The sequence below is a fragment of the Lacerta agilis genome, chromosome 16 (genome assembly GCF_009819535.1).
Source record: "Lacerta agilis isolate rLacAgi1 chromosome 16, rLacAgi1.pri, whole genome shotgun sequence".
NCBI classification, from domain to species: domain Eukaryota; kingdom Metazoa; phylum Chordata; class Lepidosauria; order Squamata; family Lacertidae; genus Lacerta; species Lacerta agilis.
In genome coordinates, this window is record NC_046327.1 from 29,768,185 (window position 1) to 29,786,168 (window position 17,984).

Here is a 17,984-nt window from a genome sequence, read left to right on the forward strand (position 1 = left end):
GGTTTTGGTGTTTAGTAACCTTCCTTTAGACCTCATACTCTTGTGTGATCTTCTCTCTCTCTCTCCCTTTCTACTTTCACGACATTTTTACAGATTTTAAACAGTAGATTTGGGGGAGGTGGGCATTGCTTCTGTGTGATACATTTTCAGGGCCTCAGACCCTCCAAGTGTCCCCTTTTTCCACAAACAGCCCCAGATTTACAGACGTCGTCCCAGTTTCTGATTTGATCCCAGAATGTCCTGCTTTTCCTTAGGACATCCCTATATTCATTGGAGAAGTGTTGGAGGGTATGGAGCTATCCGACCCTTGAGCCATCTGAAGGCAGCCCTGTATAGGGAAGTTTTTTAATGTTTAATTGTGTTTTTATATATGTTGGAAGCTGCCCAGAGTGGCTAGGGCAACCTAGTCAGATGGGTGGGATACAAATAGTAAAATAATCATCATCATAGAATCTTAGAGTTGGAAGGGGCACCAACGGTCATCTAGTCCAACCCCCTGCAATGCAGGAATCTCAGCTAAAGCATCCATGACAGATGGCCATCCAACCTCTGTTTAAAAACCTCCAAGGAAGGAGAGTTCACCACCTCTCATGGGAGTCTGTTCCACAGCTGAACAGCTCGTGCTGTCAGAAAGTTTTCCCGAATGTTTAGTTGGAATCTCCTTTCTTGCAACTTGAAGCCATTGGTTCGAGTCCTACCCTCCAGAGCAGGAGAAAACAAGCATGCTCCCTCCTCCATGTGACAGCCCTTAAGGTATTTGAAGATGGCCATCATATCTCCTCTCAGTCTCCTCCTGCAAGAACAGTGACAGTAAGAACAAAATAAAATAAAAAATTCCTTCCAGTAGCACCTTAGAGACCAGCTAAGTTTGTTCTTGGTATGAGCTTTCGTGTGCATGCACACTTCTTCAGATACATGCACACGAAAGCTCATACCAAGAACAAACTTAGCTGGTCTCTAAGGTGCTACTGGAAGGAATTTTTTATTTTATTTTATTTTGTTTTGACTATGGCAGACCAACACGGCTACCTACCTGTAAGTGACAGTAAGGTCACTGTTGTTTCTCTCTCCTACAATTTTTACCCATATACTGTCAATCTGCTTTTCATACGCCAGGTCATGGATTTCTTCACAAGTGTACACATCCTTTATATACAATGCTGCTACTCCTCTCTGGTGTGTGTGTGTGTGTGTGTGTGTGTGTGTGTGTGTGTGTGTGTGTGTGACACGCTTCCCACAGCTGCCCTGAGTCCGGATGTCACCTCTCTTTTCAGGAGCGACAGTCACAGGAACCGGTGCCTTCTCTGTTCTCACCAGAGTAGCAAACGTGCAGTTCCTAAATCTCAATCCAGTCTATAAGCGTGGATTTCCATACACAGGAAAGGTGAGGTCCTAACTCCAGCTTTGCCCAATCTCTCTCTCAGCCAGACAGCTGATGAGACAGTTCAGTGGCATGAAATAGCTCAATATCTGATTGGAAGGATGGGGAGAGGATGTTTTTAAAGGTGATGCTCAAGGTTTGAAGAGGGGGCAAAGAGATAATAAACAAATATTTCATCTGGGAGGGCATCCAGCGAGGTTTACATGCTAATTTCTATATTCAAGCTTACATGACCAAAAGCCATGTATTTTAGGTGCATTTGTCAGATCTGTAATTGTAGCAAGTGTTCTGAACCAAGACCACTCTTTTGTTTCTGTGAAGAGATTTGTGCCTTTGGCATGCTTGCATACCTAGGTCATAGACCCTCCAAGTGTGCAAAACTATGTCTGCTCGGAGGTCACCCAACTGACTTCCCGGCAACAGCATACAGGACTGCAGACTTAATCATATATTTAATTCAAAGAGCCTCTTTTATAAAATTATTTTTATATTTCGTGCAATCTAGGAAACAGGAAAGTTGTTTCAGTAAATCCAGTTACATCTTATAGCCCACCTAATTGCCCTCAGAGGAGACTAACATGGCATTAACTCCCAGTTTGTTCTTGCAGATGAAATGCACCATCAACGAAGCACCCCTCAAGAATGGGATAGTCAATCTCTTTGTCGATGTCAAGGGCGTGACGATAGCCCGTTCTTACCGCACAGATGAGAATGGCGAAGTTGCTTTCTCCTTGGACACAACAGAATGGAATGATGCCAAGGTTTCTCTACGGGTGAGTCATGAGCATATTGGCAAAGGAGTAGCATTGTAGCGGCAAATTCAGAAGCACAGAGCCACACCCTTTCACAGCTGCACCCCTTCTAAATTTGTAACTTTAGGGTTTTCTTAAGATGTTTAGCATGGATTGGGGTGTTATCATGGTTGGTTTGTATCCGAGCTCTGTTACCTTATTTTTGTGTGTGTGTGTGTGTCTCTCTCTCTCTGTGTGTGTGTGTGTGTATTTCCTTTTCCATTTTGCTTATTTATCCTATGCAAGTGCCTTCTGGAACTTTTGCAAATGAGCCTTAATACACCTTCCTTTTATCATTAACGTATGTCATTGTTGACAACTCATCAGTGCAATTAACTTTCCAGTTTCTTTTGTATTTTAACCTCTGACGTGCATCTGGTTCTTTCAGTCACCAACCAAAAAACCTTTGGCCTATTGTTTGTTTCTGACGCCTCCTGACCCTTTTTGCTTTCTAGGGCAGGTACGCTATTTTTAACCCGACTGAGGACATGACTTCTGACCTCCTGGAGACAATACAGAATGAAGCTTTCGTATGGCTGATGCCCTTCTACTCGGAAAGCAACAGTTTCCTCGAGATCCGGCATGTGGAGGAAGAGCTGCCCTGTGGAAAGGATCAGGAAGTCCTGGTGGATTACATCCTTGATCGGAAAGAACTGGGCCCGGAAGCTGACCACGTAGATTTCTATTACTTGGTGAGTGTCTAGCAATTGGTGGAAACGCCTAGAGCAATATGAGAAAGAGAAGCAAACCCTGTACATGGGGGAAAGGGAAAGAAAACAAAGCAAGAAGAAAAATGCAAGCTTAAAGGAGAGACAATATTAAAGAAGGTGGAAAAGAATCTCAGCAGAGAGAGAGAAAACAGAAGACTAACAGGAAAACTGGGGGAATGTTGAGGGATACAGGAGAGGATATATTGTTTGATTAAATCCTTTCTAACTTGTGTTAACAAGTTCTACAATTTAGCAGAGTAACATCCCCCTTTTTAAACTTGCACAGCGGATGCATTTGCTCAGGCTTGCTAAAGCCTCTAAAATAAGTTTCCTTGGTAATTTCCCCTTTAGTCCCTCATTAAAAGATAGACACGGCACAGTCTTCTATAAAAGTATAAAAAGAGTTTACTCACTCACTCATTCTGTTCACAGATGGATCCCAGAAGGCAGACTTAAGTTACAAAAGTAATATACCTGGAGTCTATCCCATAAAGAGACAGCTTCTTTGTCCTCTCTTGGCTCCTTAGGCTAAGCAGATGTTGCTTCTTTGACGAATGTAGTCAGAGAGAGACATGGCGGTCTCTGCTGAGGTATTTTGTTACCTGCATAGGTGAGGTCATGCCCACCTCTGGGCACATGTAGAGGAAGTCTGTCCCAGCCTAGGAGGAAACAGGAAGTTCCGACTGGCTGGTCCAGACACCCCCTTTTTATCTCCACTCTAGGGATGTTGTACTTGACTGCTCTGTGTTTCACACCCTACGAAAACTGCCAAAAAAAGAGCTTTTCCTCAAGCAGAGATTTTTCTCAGACTTATGTTGGTTGATGGGGCACTTTGCCACTGACTAATACTGACCTGAAAGAAGTAGAAAACTTGCGGAGGGGCAGAAATAAGTAATCCTCTTTATTGCACATTCATGACAATTTGTGCTCATGATGCTATTGGGCAGCTACAAGCAATCCCATTTCCAATACTGTTTGCACTTGCGAATGTTTTGGGGTAGTCACACCACTTCACTTCCAATCAGTGCATATGCTGTAACTTCCTGCTGAAACCACGTAACTTTATATACCACCAGTGTTTGGGTTTATGTTTGTTTTTTCGTTGTGCTGTAGCTCCTCCAGACAGCAATGATGTGGAAGCGTTGCAGAACAAACTAAAGCAGAATAAATCCACCACCCTTAACACACCATGACTGTGTCAAGAACACACTGTGGAATATACCCCCAATAAAATACTGCTGGGCTGGAGTGGCCCTTGGTTTGCAGCAGGTTCAATATCATGTGTGCGGTTCAAACCTGCATATATTCTCTAGAACATCCAAATATGAACGTGTCAAGTGCCGTGTGTGTGTGTTGGGGAGGGGCGGACAGGTAAGATTTAGGGGAAGTGGGCAAGGTTTGATGCCACTAACCTGAGGTAAAATTAAATGGTAAAAGAGAGATCTAAGAGCAGGGGTCGGAAACCTGCGGCCCATGGGCCACAAGCGGCCCACAGGGATCATTTAAATGGCCCACGAGCCACCCCTGAACCAAGCCACCCGCTCAGCAAGTCCCCACGTGCTGCGCTAAACCATCATAGCGTGGAGCAGGGACTCGCTTCCGCGGCGCTGGAAATCACACCTCCACAGATGCTGGAAATCGCGTCTGCGCAGATGCCAGAAATCGCGTCTTCACAGACACAATCTGTCTGCGGGAGTGAACCGGCCCAGGTGCTGTAAACCTTGCCGACCTCTGACTAAGAGTATTTGTTGTAGTTACTTTTTTAAACCTTGTACGGCACAAAAACAAGAAACAGGGAGCTGGCCAGACACAGAGGTGCTGCCGAGGAAAAACCTCGTGTGACCATCCCAGGTCAGCTCTGCTCTCTCCTCCAGCCCCAGTTGATTCCTGTCAGCATTCATCTTCTGTCCTCTGGGTCTTGCTACAACTCTCTTACTTCTTCCTGGACCACCTCACTTCCATCTAAGCTCTGCAGGGGAGCTTCAGAAATAACACTGTGTATGCGCTGAAAGCAATAAAATAGAATGAACGCCATTCATGGTGTGGAAAGGGTGTGTGTCAGGACTAAGGACAGAGGTTTCCCCAATTTAGTGCACTGTTTTCCTAATTAGCATTTTTCTTCTTCCACAGCTGCATTTGCCATACTGGTGAAAACATATAGTTATTAGTACTCCCTACCTCTCTGATCCAGTGCTCTCCTCCTCCCTCTCCTCCTCCTCCTCTTCTTTAAAAATTGGGAGATCCTGATCCCATATTTCCTGGGCTACAAGTAATTTGGCCCTCGGGTGTTCTCTCTAAAAATGCATTGTGTGAATAAGACAAATGTGTTTTCAGACACCTATATCAGCAACTGCCATGGTATCTGTACTGTGACCACGTCTTTCTCTCCATCGAAACTCAAGATATCTCAAAATCTCACTGCTAGCCTAGGGTCTTCCTACAGCAAAATCCATGACTCTAGTCTTTCCCTGTCTCACTCCCCTCTCCCTTTTTCTGTATCTCTAGTGCCAAAGAGGTGAGGGCAGGCTCTTGCTTTTGTCCCTGGCCTAACATATTGTCTCCCTGCAGGTTGTGTCCAAAGGGAAGATTGCCTTCAGTGGACAGAAGCGGGTGCCAATTGGCCAGGATGAGAGTAAGTGGGAGAACTATGCTGTTCCATCAAATAAGTCTCATGGGAAGCACCATGCTTTAGCAAGATGAACATGCCTGGTGGACATGATCTGCCTGGTCTGGTGTTTCTTTCAGTTATTATTTGTTCAATTTCAAATCCACCTTTCAAATAGGCCATTTCAGTTCTGCAAGGCAACCTACGATAAGAACAGAATAAAATAACAACGCTGTGCTAAAAATACTATAAAATTTCAAATTAAGGCATCATATCAGAAACAAACATTGCCAGCAGCATGAGATCTAGTAAAACAATAGCACAGATACACACACACACACACACACACACACACACACACACACACCCTGCCCATCTGGCTGGGTTTCCCCAGCCACTCTGGGCAGCTTCCAACAGAAGGTTAAAAATACATTAAAACATCAGTCATTAAAACACGGTGCCTAAGAGTTTGTGTCTGAACTGAGTCCTAATGTTCTGCTTTCTTCTTTGGCCCATTACAATTTTACAGCAGAAGATCTGAACTGACATGAAATATCCCAAGTAATTTCCCTATTTTAATTGTCCCTCCGTGTGTGTGTGTGTGTGTGTGTGTTTACATATCATAAAAAGGTAAGGTCGTCATCATGCAGCAGTTTGCTTGGCTTCCAGTAGGTGGCATTGCAAACTGCAGTGTGATCACAGCCTTCTGAGAGCTGTTGAGCGATCTTAGCAGCTTTGGAGTATGAGAAGAGAAATAGAGGAGGGAGACAGAAGTGGGCATTCCAGGGGCGCTGCAGAGGAACAGCTCTAAAGGTAATAGGAAGTGGTGGTTTTGTGAGCTCTAAGGAGAGGAGGTGAATGGATTTTGCAAGGTATGGAGGAGGGGTTGGTAGTTTTGGAAGTGTGTTTGGCAAGGTGTAAGAGGCAGTAGGTTTGGTGAGAGGGTTGGGGTTTGGTGCAGAGTTGGTGAGTGAAGCGACACAAGCAGGGGTGCAGCCCCAGCTTGGAGAGCATTAGAGTGCTAGACATAACTTCCTGACACTGAACAGAATTAAACCTTAGGAGCGATACCTGAGGTTTTTCACTTGGCAAAGATCTCATTCTAAAGGGTTTGTTTTTAAGCAGTTGGTATCAGATCCACGGTCAGTGTCTTCAGGTAAGGTGAATTACCAAAGTGGACTGCTAGGCGGACAGATGAAAACTGGTTTATTTTAGAACTCACCATGTGGTGCAGAATGGAATTTCTTCTTGGCAATAAACCAGTTATTAGGTTGAAGACATGAGGGTTGGAATACTCCTGCAATGTGCAGGTGGGCTGGCTGCGTTTGGGGTGGGTCTCCTTGATTTTCTTAGCTTTACAACCATCTGGCAGAAGTGAGATCCACAGGGATGTTTTTTCACATGCTGTAAGACATGATTGCTCTCCTTCTCTCTCCTTTCCCGCCATTCTCCCTTTCCCCTGACCCAGCTCTGAAAGGCACCTTCTCCCTCACCTTGTCTATGAGCTCTGACCTGGCACCCGGAGCCAAGCTACTGCTGTACGCTGTGTTTCTGGATGGCGAGGTGGTGGCTGACGTGGATGATTTCAGAATAGAGAAGTGCTTCAAACACAAGGTTAGTACATCTAGTTCCCGGGACAGCAAAGTGGCGCACAGGGCAAGAAGGGACCACATATTGTGCATATGTGTGGCTCGAGGCAGATGGGCTGAAACTTCTATGATAGAGCCATCACTATCCATATTTGCACCCATTTTGCTTTCTCACTAGGGTGATGTAAATCACACACACATATTGGCAAGCATTAAAATAGTGTGGTATAGCATGGGGGGCTGGGGGGCGTGGCTATATTGTAGTGCTAGTCCAGCTCAGCATGACCTGAGCATTGTCCAGCATAAGATGAGGGAAAGGGCAGGAGGGTCCCAGGAGCTGCAATCACTGAAACCTTCTCTCCAGTCCACTCCTATCCTTGACCAGCTCCATTCTGGCCAGCAATTGGCTACTTCTGTTGCTCTGCCTCTATTGTTAGATCATTCTCTGAGCATCCAGCTACTGCTTTGCCGCTCTAAGAAAGGAGGAAAGGAATACACTGGGGTGGTGTTTGCAAGGTGGATTCCAAGTAGGAAATACACAGAGCTCTATGGGATGCAGCGTTTAAAAATAAAGCAGTGTATGTGGAACAATCCTGCAGTAAACTGGAGCGTTGTTTTATATATTTTAAAAAGGTAAAGGGGCCCCTGACCATTAGGTCCAGTCATGTCTGACTCTGGGGTTGCGGCGCTCATCTCGCATTAATGGCCGAGGGAGCCGGTGTACAGCTTCCAGGTCATGTGGCCAGCATGACTAAGCCGCTTCTGGTGAACCAGAGCAGCGCACGGAAACGCCGTTTACCTTCCCGCCAGAGTGGTACCTATTTATCTACTTGCACTCTGGCGTGCTTTCAAACTGCTAGGTTGGCAGGAGCTGGGACTGAGCAACAGGAGGTCACCCCGTCGCGGGGATTCAAACCGCCGACCTTCTGATCAGCAAGCCCTAGGCTCTGTGGTTTAACCCACAGCGCCACATGTGTCCCTCTTTATATATTTTAAGCACTGACAAAATGAAACAAGGATTGTTCCGCACTTCTGTTCCCAGATATGGTAAAACTTACAGTCTCTGGATTGCTGCAAATATTAACCTATCTCTCTCTCTCTCTCTCTCTCTCTCTCTCCCTAAATTAAGTACAGCCGTACCTTGGTTTTCGAACAGCTTAGTTCTCGAACGTTTTGCCTCCCGAACGTCGCAAACCTGGAAGTGACTGTTCCGGTTTGCAAACTTATTTTTGGAAGCTGAACACCCAATGGGGCTTCCGCGACTTCCAATTGGCTGAAGGAGCTTCCATTTGACTTCCAAGATACGACTGTAATGCTGTTGACCGTGGTTAGGCTGGGTTTCACTGGAGTTGAAGAAGCAGGGTAACACATAATCACCAGCAACATTACAGTTCACCCCTCTGAAATAATAGTGTGTTTCACACCTGACTAAGTAGCACTGTAATTGTGGTGAAAAATTTAAAAAGTAAAAGTAACAAAAAACCTAGATGACGTGACAATAGTGGGAAAACATAAATGCAAAGGGAATGCAGTATTCACAGTAAACATCATCTAGATCTGTCAGTGCAACCTGCTGCCCTCCAAATGCCTAGGGCTGCTGTGAGCTGTAGTCAAAAACATCTGGAAAGAGGACACCAGGCTGATCTAGATTCTACATAAAAACTGAGTGAATGAGTAGAGAAAAATAGTAGTCTTCCCTCTGCGTCTTTTCTTCCTTTGGTGTTCTTAATTATTGGTTTTCAGTTCAGGTTTTCCATCTGAAAATCCATCTCCATCTACAGGTGACTCTGGGCTTCTCTGAGGCAGAGGAACTTCCAGGTTCAAAGGTCAACCTGCAGATCGAAGCTGCCCCTGGCGCACTGTGCTCTCTCCGTGCTGTGGACAAAAGTGTCGCGCTGAAGGAAAATGCAACGCTGACCCCAGAGGAAGTAAGAGAGCTCATCCTTCCCACTTAGGCTCAATTAATTCCACTATTATTGCCTCTGATAAGGCCTGATAAGTTTTGATGAATGGAATAAATTGTAAAACAGAAATATAATAATAATAATAATAATAATAATAATAATAATAATAATAATAATAATAATAATAATTCTACTATTATTAATTCCAGTATTATTCCTCCTCTAACATTGACCTGAAAAAAGAGGCAGGCTACACTATTGTACAGGAAGAACGCTTGTTAACTCAAATACAATTTTGTGGAGATAAGCTCCTCTGTACCAAAATGAATATAAGCAAAGCAGATACCACATCTTAATCCCAAGGATGAAATTAAATGGGTGTGACCTGGAGTAAGATGGAATGAAATTCAAGGTTATGCATTTTGAGATAAAAAATGTTCATATCAACTGTGGGACTTGTTAACCGGTCACCTCAAACTCAATCCAGAAATCTCTGCTTTCAGGTGTATCAGAAACTTGATTATCAACTGATTGGCTCCAGAGGGTTTTACTCTGACCTGGAAGACTTTGAGCCATATCCTTGTCTACCTTCTGAGGGTCCAAGGACAAAACGGTCCATTGCGGCCCCCTGGTTCGAAACCCAGGCTGATGCCTACAGCCTGTTCAAAGTGAGTACCATTTGTTCCTAATCCGGCCTTCTCTGAAACCTGCTTTGTTTGGGATTGTCAGTGGCATACGTTCTGGTGGTTCCCAGGATCATTAAATAAGGAGGAGGTTCCAAGGTTTGTCCTGTGATTTACAGCTCATGGTTTTTCTGGGACTGTTAAACTACGAGCCCAGATTCAGATGACACACTAAGCCCAGGGGTGTCGCTGGGGAGGGGCGGTAGGGGCGGTACGCCCCCAGTAACAGGGTGACAAGCGGCGGGTGGGGGTGACAAGCGGGGGCCCCTCCCGCCACTCCCACGCGCCGCCGCTCCCTCCGTCACCCCGGGAGTAGCAGCGCTGCACGGACGGGGTGACCGGTGTTGCGTGGGGAGTGGTGGGAGGGGCCGCCGCTTGTCACCCCCACGCACCGCTGCTCGCTCCGTCGCCGTGGGAGCAGCAGCGCACAGTGTGTGTGGTGCTGCTGCTCCCAGGGCAACGGAACGAACGGCGGCACGTGGGGTGACAAGCGGCGGCCCCTCCCACCACTCCCACGCGCCGCCGCTCCCTCCGTCACCCCGGGAGCAGCAGTGTTGCACGGACGGGCCAACTGGCCCGCGCGGAGGCGTTGTTCCGTGCGCATGCATCATGACGTCATGCGCATGGAGCGACGCCCCGCCCCCATGGGTGCCGCTGGGCTTGCCGCCCCCGGCAGCCCAGCAGCTAGCTACGCCCCTGACTAAGCCAATCTATAGATAAGCTCAGCGCAGCAACAAATGAGGAGCAAAGAGAACATAGTGAGTCAGGCTCTGGAACTCTCTAAAGTTTGCATTTTGCAGGTATGTCTCTTGAAGCCATGCCAGCTTTGGATGCCATATAATTGTAACAGAGACGGAGATGGTTGAGGCTATGCATCATCTAGTCATGTTGCTTGAAAGCATGTTTGGCATGCTTTCAGCTTGTGCATGCTGAGAATGTAGATAGCTTCTTTGAAGGGATCAAGCCTACCAGTTGATCCTTTCCCTTCCTGGCTAGTGAAATCTGCCAGACCTGGGCAGGGATATGGACCTCAGAAGTCCTCTTGAAGACTTATTTCCAGTCTGACTTCAGGCCCAGTTTTGGATCTGAAAAAGACTTTTTCTGGTTCTCTTGGATCTTTCAGCAGCTTTCAGTACTATCAACCATGGTATCCTTCTGGACCACTTGTCCAGTTTACAGCAGCTCCAGTTCTTCTTGGAGAATTGGTCTCAGAAAATGGCGTTGGGGGATTTCCATTCCAATGCCTTGGCGAATGGGATTTCTTGGGGTTCTGTTCTATTCCCCAAACTTATCAATATCTACATGAAAAGTCATTTGGAGGTTTGGGCTGAAGTGTCATTAATATGCAGATGGAACCCAGTTTATACCTCACTTTTCTACCTGCTTGTCCCAGGAGGGCTGTTGAAATTATGAATCAGTTTTTGGAGACTGTACAGGGTTGGAAAAGGGTAAGCAATTGGAACTTAATCTTGACAAGACTAAGGGCTGTTGGTGCTACTTGAGAAAGCTCATATGACGGTGTTGGCCAGGAATGCCTTATTACCAGCCTCATCTGTTATGCTAGCTTTAACCCTATTTGGAGAGCACCAAATTTACAATGGTTGTCCATGCACTAGTGACTTCCAGGCTAGACAAGTGCAGTGCACTCTTATTTTGAAGATGGTTTAGAAACCTCAGCTATGGTAGAATGCAACTACCTGACTACTAATTAAGGCTGAGTGGTTGGAAAACGTTACACCAATATTGCGCCACTAAGGCATTTCCAGGACGAGTTCAAAGTCCTGGTTATAGCCTTAAAACCCATTAATGGTTGGGGACCAGGTTCTCTTAAGGACTGCCTGAACCTGTTTCAATCTACCCATACCTTAAGATCCTATCTGGAGATTTCTTGAGTTGCCAGTCGGTGCAAATAATTAGGCTGGTGGACACACACAACAGGGCCTTTTCAGAAGTGGCCCCACAATTATGGAATATGGTTCTAAGTGAGATCAGGCAAGTATTCCCACTTGCTTATTTTTTATGGGCCTTAATGACCCTTTTTATCATAAATTTGGGAAACTAATCTGGATTAACAGAGGTGGCTGTTGTGGTGATGGTGATTTTTTTTTAGACCTACCTGTAGATGAGCTATTTTGTTGGTTTGTATGTTCCCAGGATAGAATTGGATGTTTTAATTTTTCAACTGCCTTTCCTGTTGGATTTTATGAATTTGAGAGGCAGCTTGCCTGAAAAGTGGTCTATAGGCCATTCAAATAAAAATAAATAAATTGTGCTCCACAAAGAACAAGGGGGGGGGACATGTTACAATGCACATGGGGTGGGAAGCATAACACACAAGCGTGTTTCTGTGAAATGTGTGTGCCTATAAATCTGGAGCTACATTTTGTAATCTTAAAAGAGGAGCGGGCTTCTGTTTTGTGGTCTGTATGTGAATTCTTGTAATGTGGGAATATAAAGCAGTGACCTAAAAATGCCAGTTTCAGAGTCTTCAGAGAAATTGTTTTCCTTGAGGCAAAGATATGAAGCACCTGAAAAAGTGGTTGCACCTCCTGCCATCAGGGCCCAAAAAAAATATTGCCTAGCTGATTTTGATGAGAGCCAAATGAACTTTCAGATAAACCTCATCTCCTCCTCTATTTCCCTTGATTGACACCTGAGCAGAGATTAATGTTGTAACACAATGTAATATGCAGCGTGTGAGTCTGAAATCATTTCTGTGGAATTGTGGGTCAAACCATTATTGGAATGCAGAGCCTTTTGCAACGATTTCCCTGCCAGAAATTCAAATGACCTTGCCTCATAGAATTTTTCTTTCATTTCATGTTGCTCTCATATACCATCCCTTACTTTCCTCTTTGATTTTTACAGAAATTAAATATGAAAGTTATAACCAACACCAAAGCGAAGAAGCCGGTGTCCTGTAGAATTCCAATAGTACCATTTATTCTCTATGGCTTACCCGGTGAGAATCACAATCATAATTTGACAGTTTCTCAGCTGGAGCCTCCCTTTGGCAGGGTGGGATATAACAAGACTCATGCTTTGTATTTACATTTCCTTTTATTGAACCCTTGGCTAGAGGCAGATAATGCTTTTAAAGAGCTGGATAGGTTTTTGAAGCACTGCAAAAGCGCAAGCATGCAAAATCTGTGAAGAGAAATAATTATGGGAGGAATTTGCAAATATTTATCATGGGAAATGATTGCCCTATTATATTACCTTCAAATTCCAGGATGGGGGTGGATTTCTCTCCTGCTTGACCATCTTTGATTTCCTTACTGCTGATTCTCCATCTTTGGTTACCTAATCCGCAGCCTGTTGCTGCCTTGAGCATGAGCCTCCTTTGGGTTCTGCTGTTCAAAGTGTGTCCTGGCTGCCTTCCAACAAACTGCCACAATGCTCTTGCCAGAGGATGGCCGCTTGCAGTCTTAGCTTGGCATTGCAAGAATCCTTTTGCATCAGCATCCGCCACCTCTTTCCACTCGTCCTGCTTCAAATTTGGTTGGGGCTCTAAAGTCCTGGGAAATCCAGGCTCCCAGACCCTCCAAGTGTCCCTATTTTCCAGGGACGCCCCTGATTTAGAGAAGCCGTTCCGGTTTCTGATTTGATCCTGGAATGTCCCACTTTTCCTTAGGATGTCCCTATTTTCATTTGAGAAATGTTGGAGGGTATGCAGTTATCTGACCCCTGAGCTGTCTGAAGGCAATCCTGTATAGGGACATTTTTTTAAAAAAAAATGTTTTATTATGTTTTTATATATGCTGGAAGCTGCCCAGAGCGGCTGGCGCAACCCAGTCAGATGTGTGGGTATATATTGTAAAATTACCATTACGGAATGGGACGTCCATATTTTCATCGGAGAAATGTTGGAGGGTATGGAGTTCACAAACAGAGGGCGTGGGTGATAGTCAAATCCAGGGAAGCCAATATGATAAGTCCACGTATCTTAAATGGTCAAGTGGCTTTGCAGTCTGGTCGCAGCCCCATGTCAGCGATCCAGATGCAGGCTAGGGAGGACTGCAGGCCTGCTGGTAGATTCCTGGATCCGGAAATTCCCCAAGGGGCGGACCCAACTGGCCAATGGGCATTGCTTGGGTCTGCCTCTGGGGGAATAAATTTGGACTGGCCCAGCACTCCTCCTCTGTTTTCCTTTGGAGATGCAGCACCCACTTCCTATTTTAAATTAACCAGGTTTAATGACTGCATCCAGACTAGGCTTACTGGTGTTAGTTTCGACTACGGTTTATTGAAACAAGAAAGATCAGAGCTTCCGATTCTGGCCTGTTTCCACCAACCACACAGGTCATGGTTTGGATTAACAACAAAGTTGGCTGGTTTGAACCAGGAAGTGGGAAACAGACGCTTTCTTTTTTTCTTTTTTTTAACAAGAATTTATTGGTTTTCCACATCAAAAGACAACAAATGCAACAGAAAAACAACAGATACAACAAAAAAGAAAAAAACAGCAAATAATTCAAAGAAAAAACATGGCCTACAGACTACATCAACAAAATAAAAGAAAACAAATACATACCTCACACACAGGAACACCAACACTCCATCAATTTAGTTATAATCTTATTTCGAATCTAGTTAAGGGGACTTCCCCCGTTCTCTCCTCTGCTTTCAGTTCTAATTTACTTTAGTAACTTTTCTATCTATTTTAACAATTTTTTCACCTAAATTCAGTCTTCATCTCAACATCTTATATCATTTAACATTCAAATATCAAAATTCAACATCTTAATACAAATCTTAACTTCTTATATCCTTATCTATCTCTTATTCCAATAAAACTGCCGCTACTATTTCTAGTTCATACCTTATAAAATATTAAACTAATACCATTCATAAAAACAGTCCAAGTATCTCTTCTCTATTCCAAATCAATTTTTACTCTCTGACGTCGGGGTACCATGATAAGCCGTCCTGATTGAACATATATGATTTTTCACCCTACCCCTCTTCTTACCATTTTCTCTCCTCCCCACACAGTCGCCCACCGGACTTCCCCCCATCCCTTTTCAAAACCATTGTCCAGAACATCATCTTTTTCTTTGTGTCTAAAAATCAAAACCTTGTCCCAAAGCGTCCTTACAGAACTTTCCAAGGAAAGCGATACTTCACCACCAGGCATCTCCATTTCAGTCTTTAAATCAGATTTTGATAGTAATTCCCAAAGTTGTTGTTCCTGCATTTCTGGGCTCCCACCCCAGAAAGCCGTTATGACGTCACTGTGTCCAACCCTGGACCTCTCACGTCGGCAGGGTTTTTCTTCTTCTTGGAGTTGCATATTCTCGGATAGAATCCCTGTGCATTGCTCTCTAATTGTTTCTTTAAGTTCCTTAGCAAAGTTCTTAAAAGCATTTCCAATCTCAGAAAATCTTTCGGTGACATTCTGATTCAACAGTTCTAACTTCAGAAGGATTGTCCTTTGTCCATGAGTCATTCCTGGGTCTAAGAGCATTTTAAAAGCGAAACCAGAAAAGGCAGAAGTAGGCAGGAAATAACAAAGTTCAGTACTTTTCCATCTTCAAGTCTCAAGTTGCAGCCGCCATTTCCCCCTGATCAGAGTGCAAAAAATTGTCTCTTTATATTCCACAAACTTTGAGAGGAAATACCTTGAAAGTCTCAATCCTCCCCTAACAGGGGTTTCTTCACAGATCGGAAAAAAAAAACATCAACAGAAACATTGTGTCAGCCAAACGTAGCAACAGCCAGATACACTGTTACTTTCCTTTGTCGATAGGGAGGGAAACGGACTTCCTTTTTAACGTTTCTCCCCAAAGCCAATTAATTCAATTTTTACAGCCAATTAAACTCCGTACTTACAGCTTACGGGGTTCTTCTTTTGATTACTCCAATTAAGAAAGAACGAGGCGCTCATACATCGGCGGCAGCCGCCACTTGGCTTTCCCGGCTGGGGCAACCTCCACAGCCCCGCGCCGTTGCCCATTCACTCGGGCGTCCCTTTTACAAGGGAAACCTGAGAATGGGTCAGCGCGATGGGGCCTGCTGGAGAGCCCAAACCGTGGGACGCTCTTCCCGCGGCTTACTGGAGCCCACTGTGCGGTAGCGGCGCTCCTAGCCCCCGGGGAAGCCGGTGTCGTCTCGCAGCTGAGACAACCCCCGACCGCCGATAATGGCGACCTCGCCGGAAGTCTATCGGGAAACAGTCGCTTTCATTCTTCTTCTTGTGGCAGCGCCAGAGGAGGAAAGCGAAGAGTGGAGCTCTCAAGCTGACTCATTCAAATAGTGCAGGGTTCCTCAACCTCGGCCCTCCAGATGTTTTGAGACTACATCCCCTGACCACTGGTCCTGCTAGCTAGGGATCATGGGTGTTGTAAGCCAAAAACATCTGAAGGGCCAAGGTTGAGGAAGCCTGAAATAGTGCTTTAGTTTAATGCAAACTATGCATCGGAACACGGGTGGCACTGTGGTCTAAACCACAGAGCCTAGGGCTTGCCGATCAGAAGGTCAGTGGTTCAAATCCCCACGACAGGGTGAGCTCCCATTGTTCAGTCCCAGCTCTTGCCCACCTAGCAGTTCGAAAGCACATCAAAGTGCAAGTAGATAAATAGGTACCGCTCTGGAAGGAAGGTAAATGGCGTTTCCGTGCACTGCTCTGGTTCGCCAGAAGCGGCTTAGTCATGCTGGCCACATGACCCTGAAACTGTCTGCGGACAAACGCTGGCTCCCTCGGCCTATAGAGCGAGATGAGCGCCACAACCCCAGAGTTGTCCGCGACTGGACCTAACTGTCAGGGGTACCTTTATGCATCAGAACCAGGCCAGAGGCTGTTCCCCTGTTGCTAACTCTTGCCTGGAACCATCTCAGTGATCGCTGCACATTTAAATTTGCCGGCGACAAGTTTAGGTTCTCTAACTACTCTTTTTGTCATCACCCCACCCTTATCTAAGTATGCTGTTGGTAAACCATATTTGTCAGTAGACCTATATTTCTGTTTCCTCCCGAAGGAGCTGCTGGTGTACCGGCTACGCCCAATGTTGGTTCTAGGAGCGAAGCGGTGCCTATGGCTTTTGATTCTGTCCCCAAGAAAGCAGAGGAAGAAGCCAAACCCAGGACGTACTTTCCAGAGACCTGGGTTTGGGCTCTGGTCCCTGTCAAGTAAGTAAATCTCTGCTGGGGAGGGAACCAAATGCCATGTAGGAACAGGAAGTATCTTGCTTGGCCATCACTCATTTAGGGCTAACCTTTTGCTCCATGCTTCCCATGCAAAAGGCCCACAAGTTAAAGCTTCTTGTACAAGCCTTTGCTTTTATTTGGTTTTGTTGCTCTGGAGCAGGGGTAGGCAACCTAAGGCCCAGGGGCCGGATCCAGCCCAATCACCTTCTAAATCCGGCCCGTGGATGGTCCGGGAATCAGCGTGTTTTTACATGAGTAGAATGTGTCCTTTTATTTAAAATGCATCTCTGGGTTATTTGTGGGGCATAGGAATTCTTTCATTATTTCCCCCACCCCACCCCCCTAAATATAGTCTGGCCCACCACATGGTCTGAGGGACAGTGGACCGGCCCATGGCTGAAAAAGGTTGCTGACCCCTGCTCTGGAGCTTTTTCCACTAAAAACATGCTCTTTAAAGTTGAAGCGCAACAAACATCTATTTGGGTTTTCCGAGGGTTGACGTTTCCTCCAGTTTTACTTTTGCTCTTCTTCTTCTTCTTCCTCCTCCACTCAGCTTGCATTATCTTCAGGCGGTATTTTGTACTGTACATTGGCGTTTTATATAATAATTTCAAAAATGCATCTGTCTAATGTTTCTCTGAAGTTTCACCAAAGCCTGCCCAGTGCCAGAAGTTTATGCTTACAGTGATACCTCGGGTTACAGACGCTTCAGGTTACAGATTCCTCTAACCCAGAAATAGTACCTCGGGTTAAGAACTTTGCTTCAGGATGAGAACAGAAATCGTGCGGTGGTGGCGCGGCAGCAGCAGGAGACCCCATTAGCTAAAGTGGTACCTCAGGTTAAGAACAGTTTCAGGTTAAGAACGGACCTCCAGAACGAATTAAGTTCTTAACCCAAGGTACCACTGTATATCACTTATGAACCAGAGGTGTGCATTTGTAATTTTGTGGGGCTGGGATGGTGCCGTGTGCACGGCACCCCAAAAAGGCACCTGCACCCCCCCCCCCGAATGTTCATTATCATGCAGTAGGGCCATTCCATTGTCACGGGTGGGACACTTTGACCATGTTTTTTGGTATTCACACATGTGTAACAATGTAAATATACATAAAAATCAACAACCAAAATTTAAACTATGTTCTTAATAAGATGCTGAACATTTTACTAATTTTTT

The 17,984-nt window shown here is 45.3% G+C and overlaps 1 protein-coding gene across 1 annotated transcript in view; it reads left to right on the forward strand.

The window, feature by feature from the left end:
- The window catches only part of LOC117060578 (alpha-2-macroglobulin-like protein 1), a 52,164-nt gene that overhangs the window by 14,033 nt on the left and 20,147 nt on the right, over positions 1 to 17,984 (forward strand). The window contains exons 11-19 of the mRNA XM_033172950.1: positions 1,275 to 1,384; positions 1,990 to 2,154; positions 2,628 to 2,864; positions 5,451 to 5,514; positions 6,956 to 7,101; positions 8,858 to 9,004; positions 9,484 to 9,648; positions 12,532 to 12,625; positions 16,641 to 16,791. Coding sequence (XP_033028841.1) covers positions 1,275 to 1,384; positions 1,990 to 2,154; positions 2,628 to 2,864; positions 5,451 to 5,514; positions 6,956 to 7,101; positions 8,858 to 9,004; positions 9,484 to 9,648; positions 12,532 to 12,625; positions 16,641 to 16,791 — 1,279 coding nt within the window. The remainder of the gene's footprint in view (positions 1 to 1,274; positions 1,385 to 1,989; positions 2,155 to 2,627; positions 2,865 to 5,450; positions 5,515 to 6,955; positions 7,102 to 8,857; positions 9,005 to 9,483; positions 9,649 to 12,531; positions 12,626 to 16,640; positions 16,792 to 17,984) is intronic.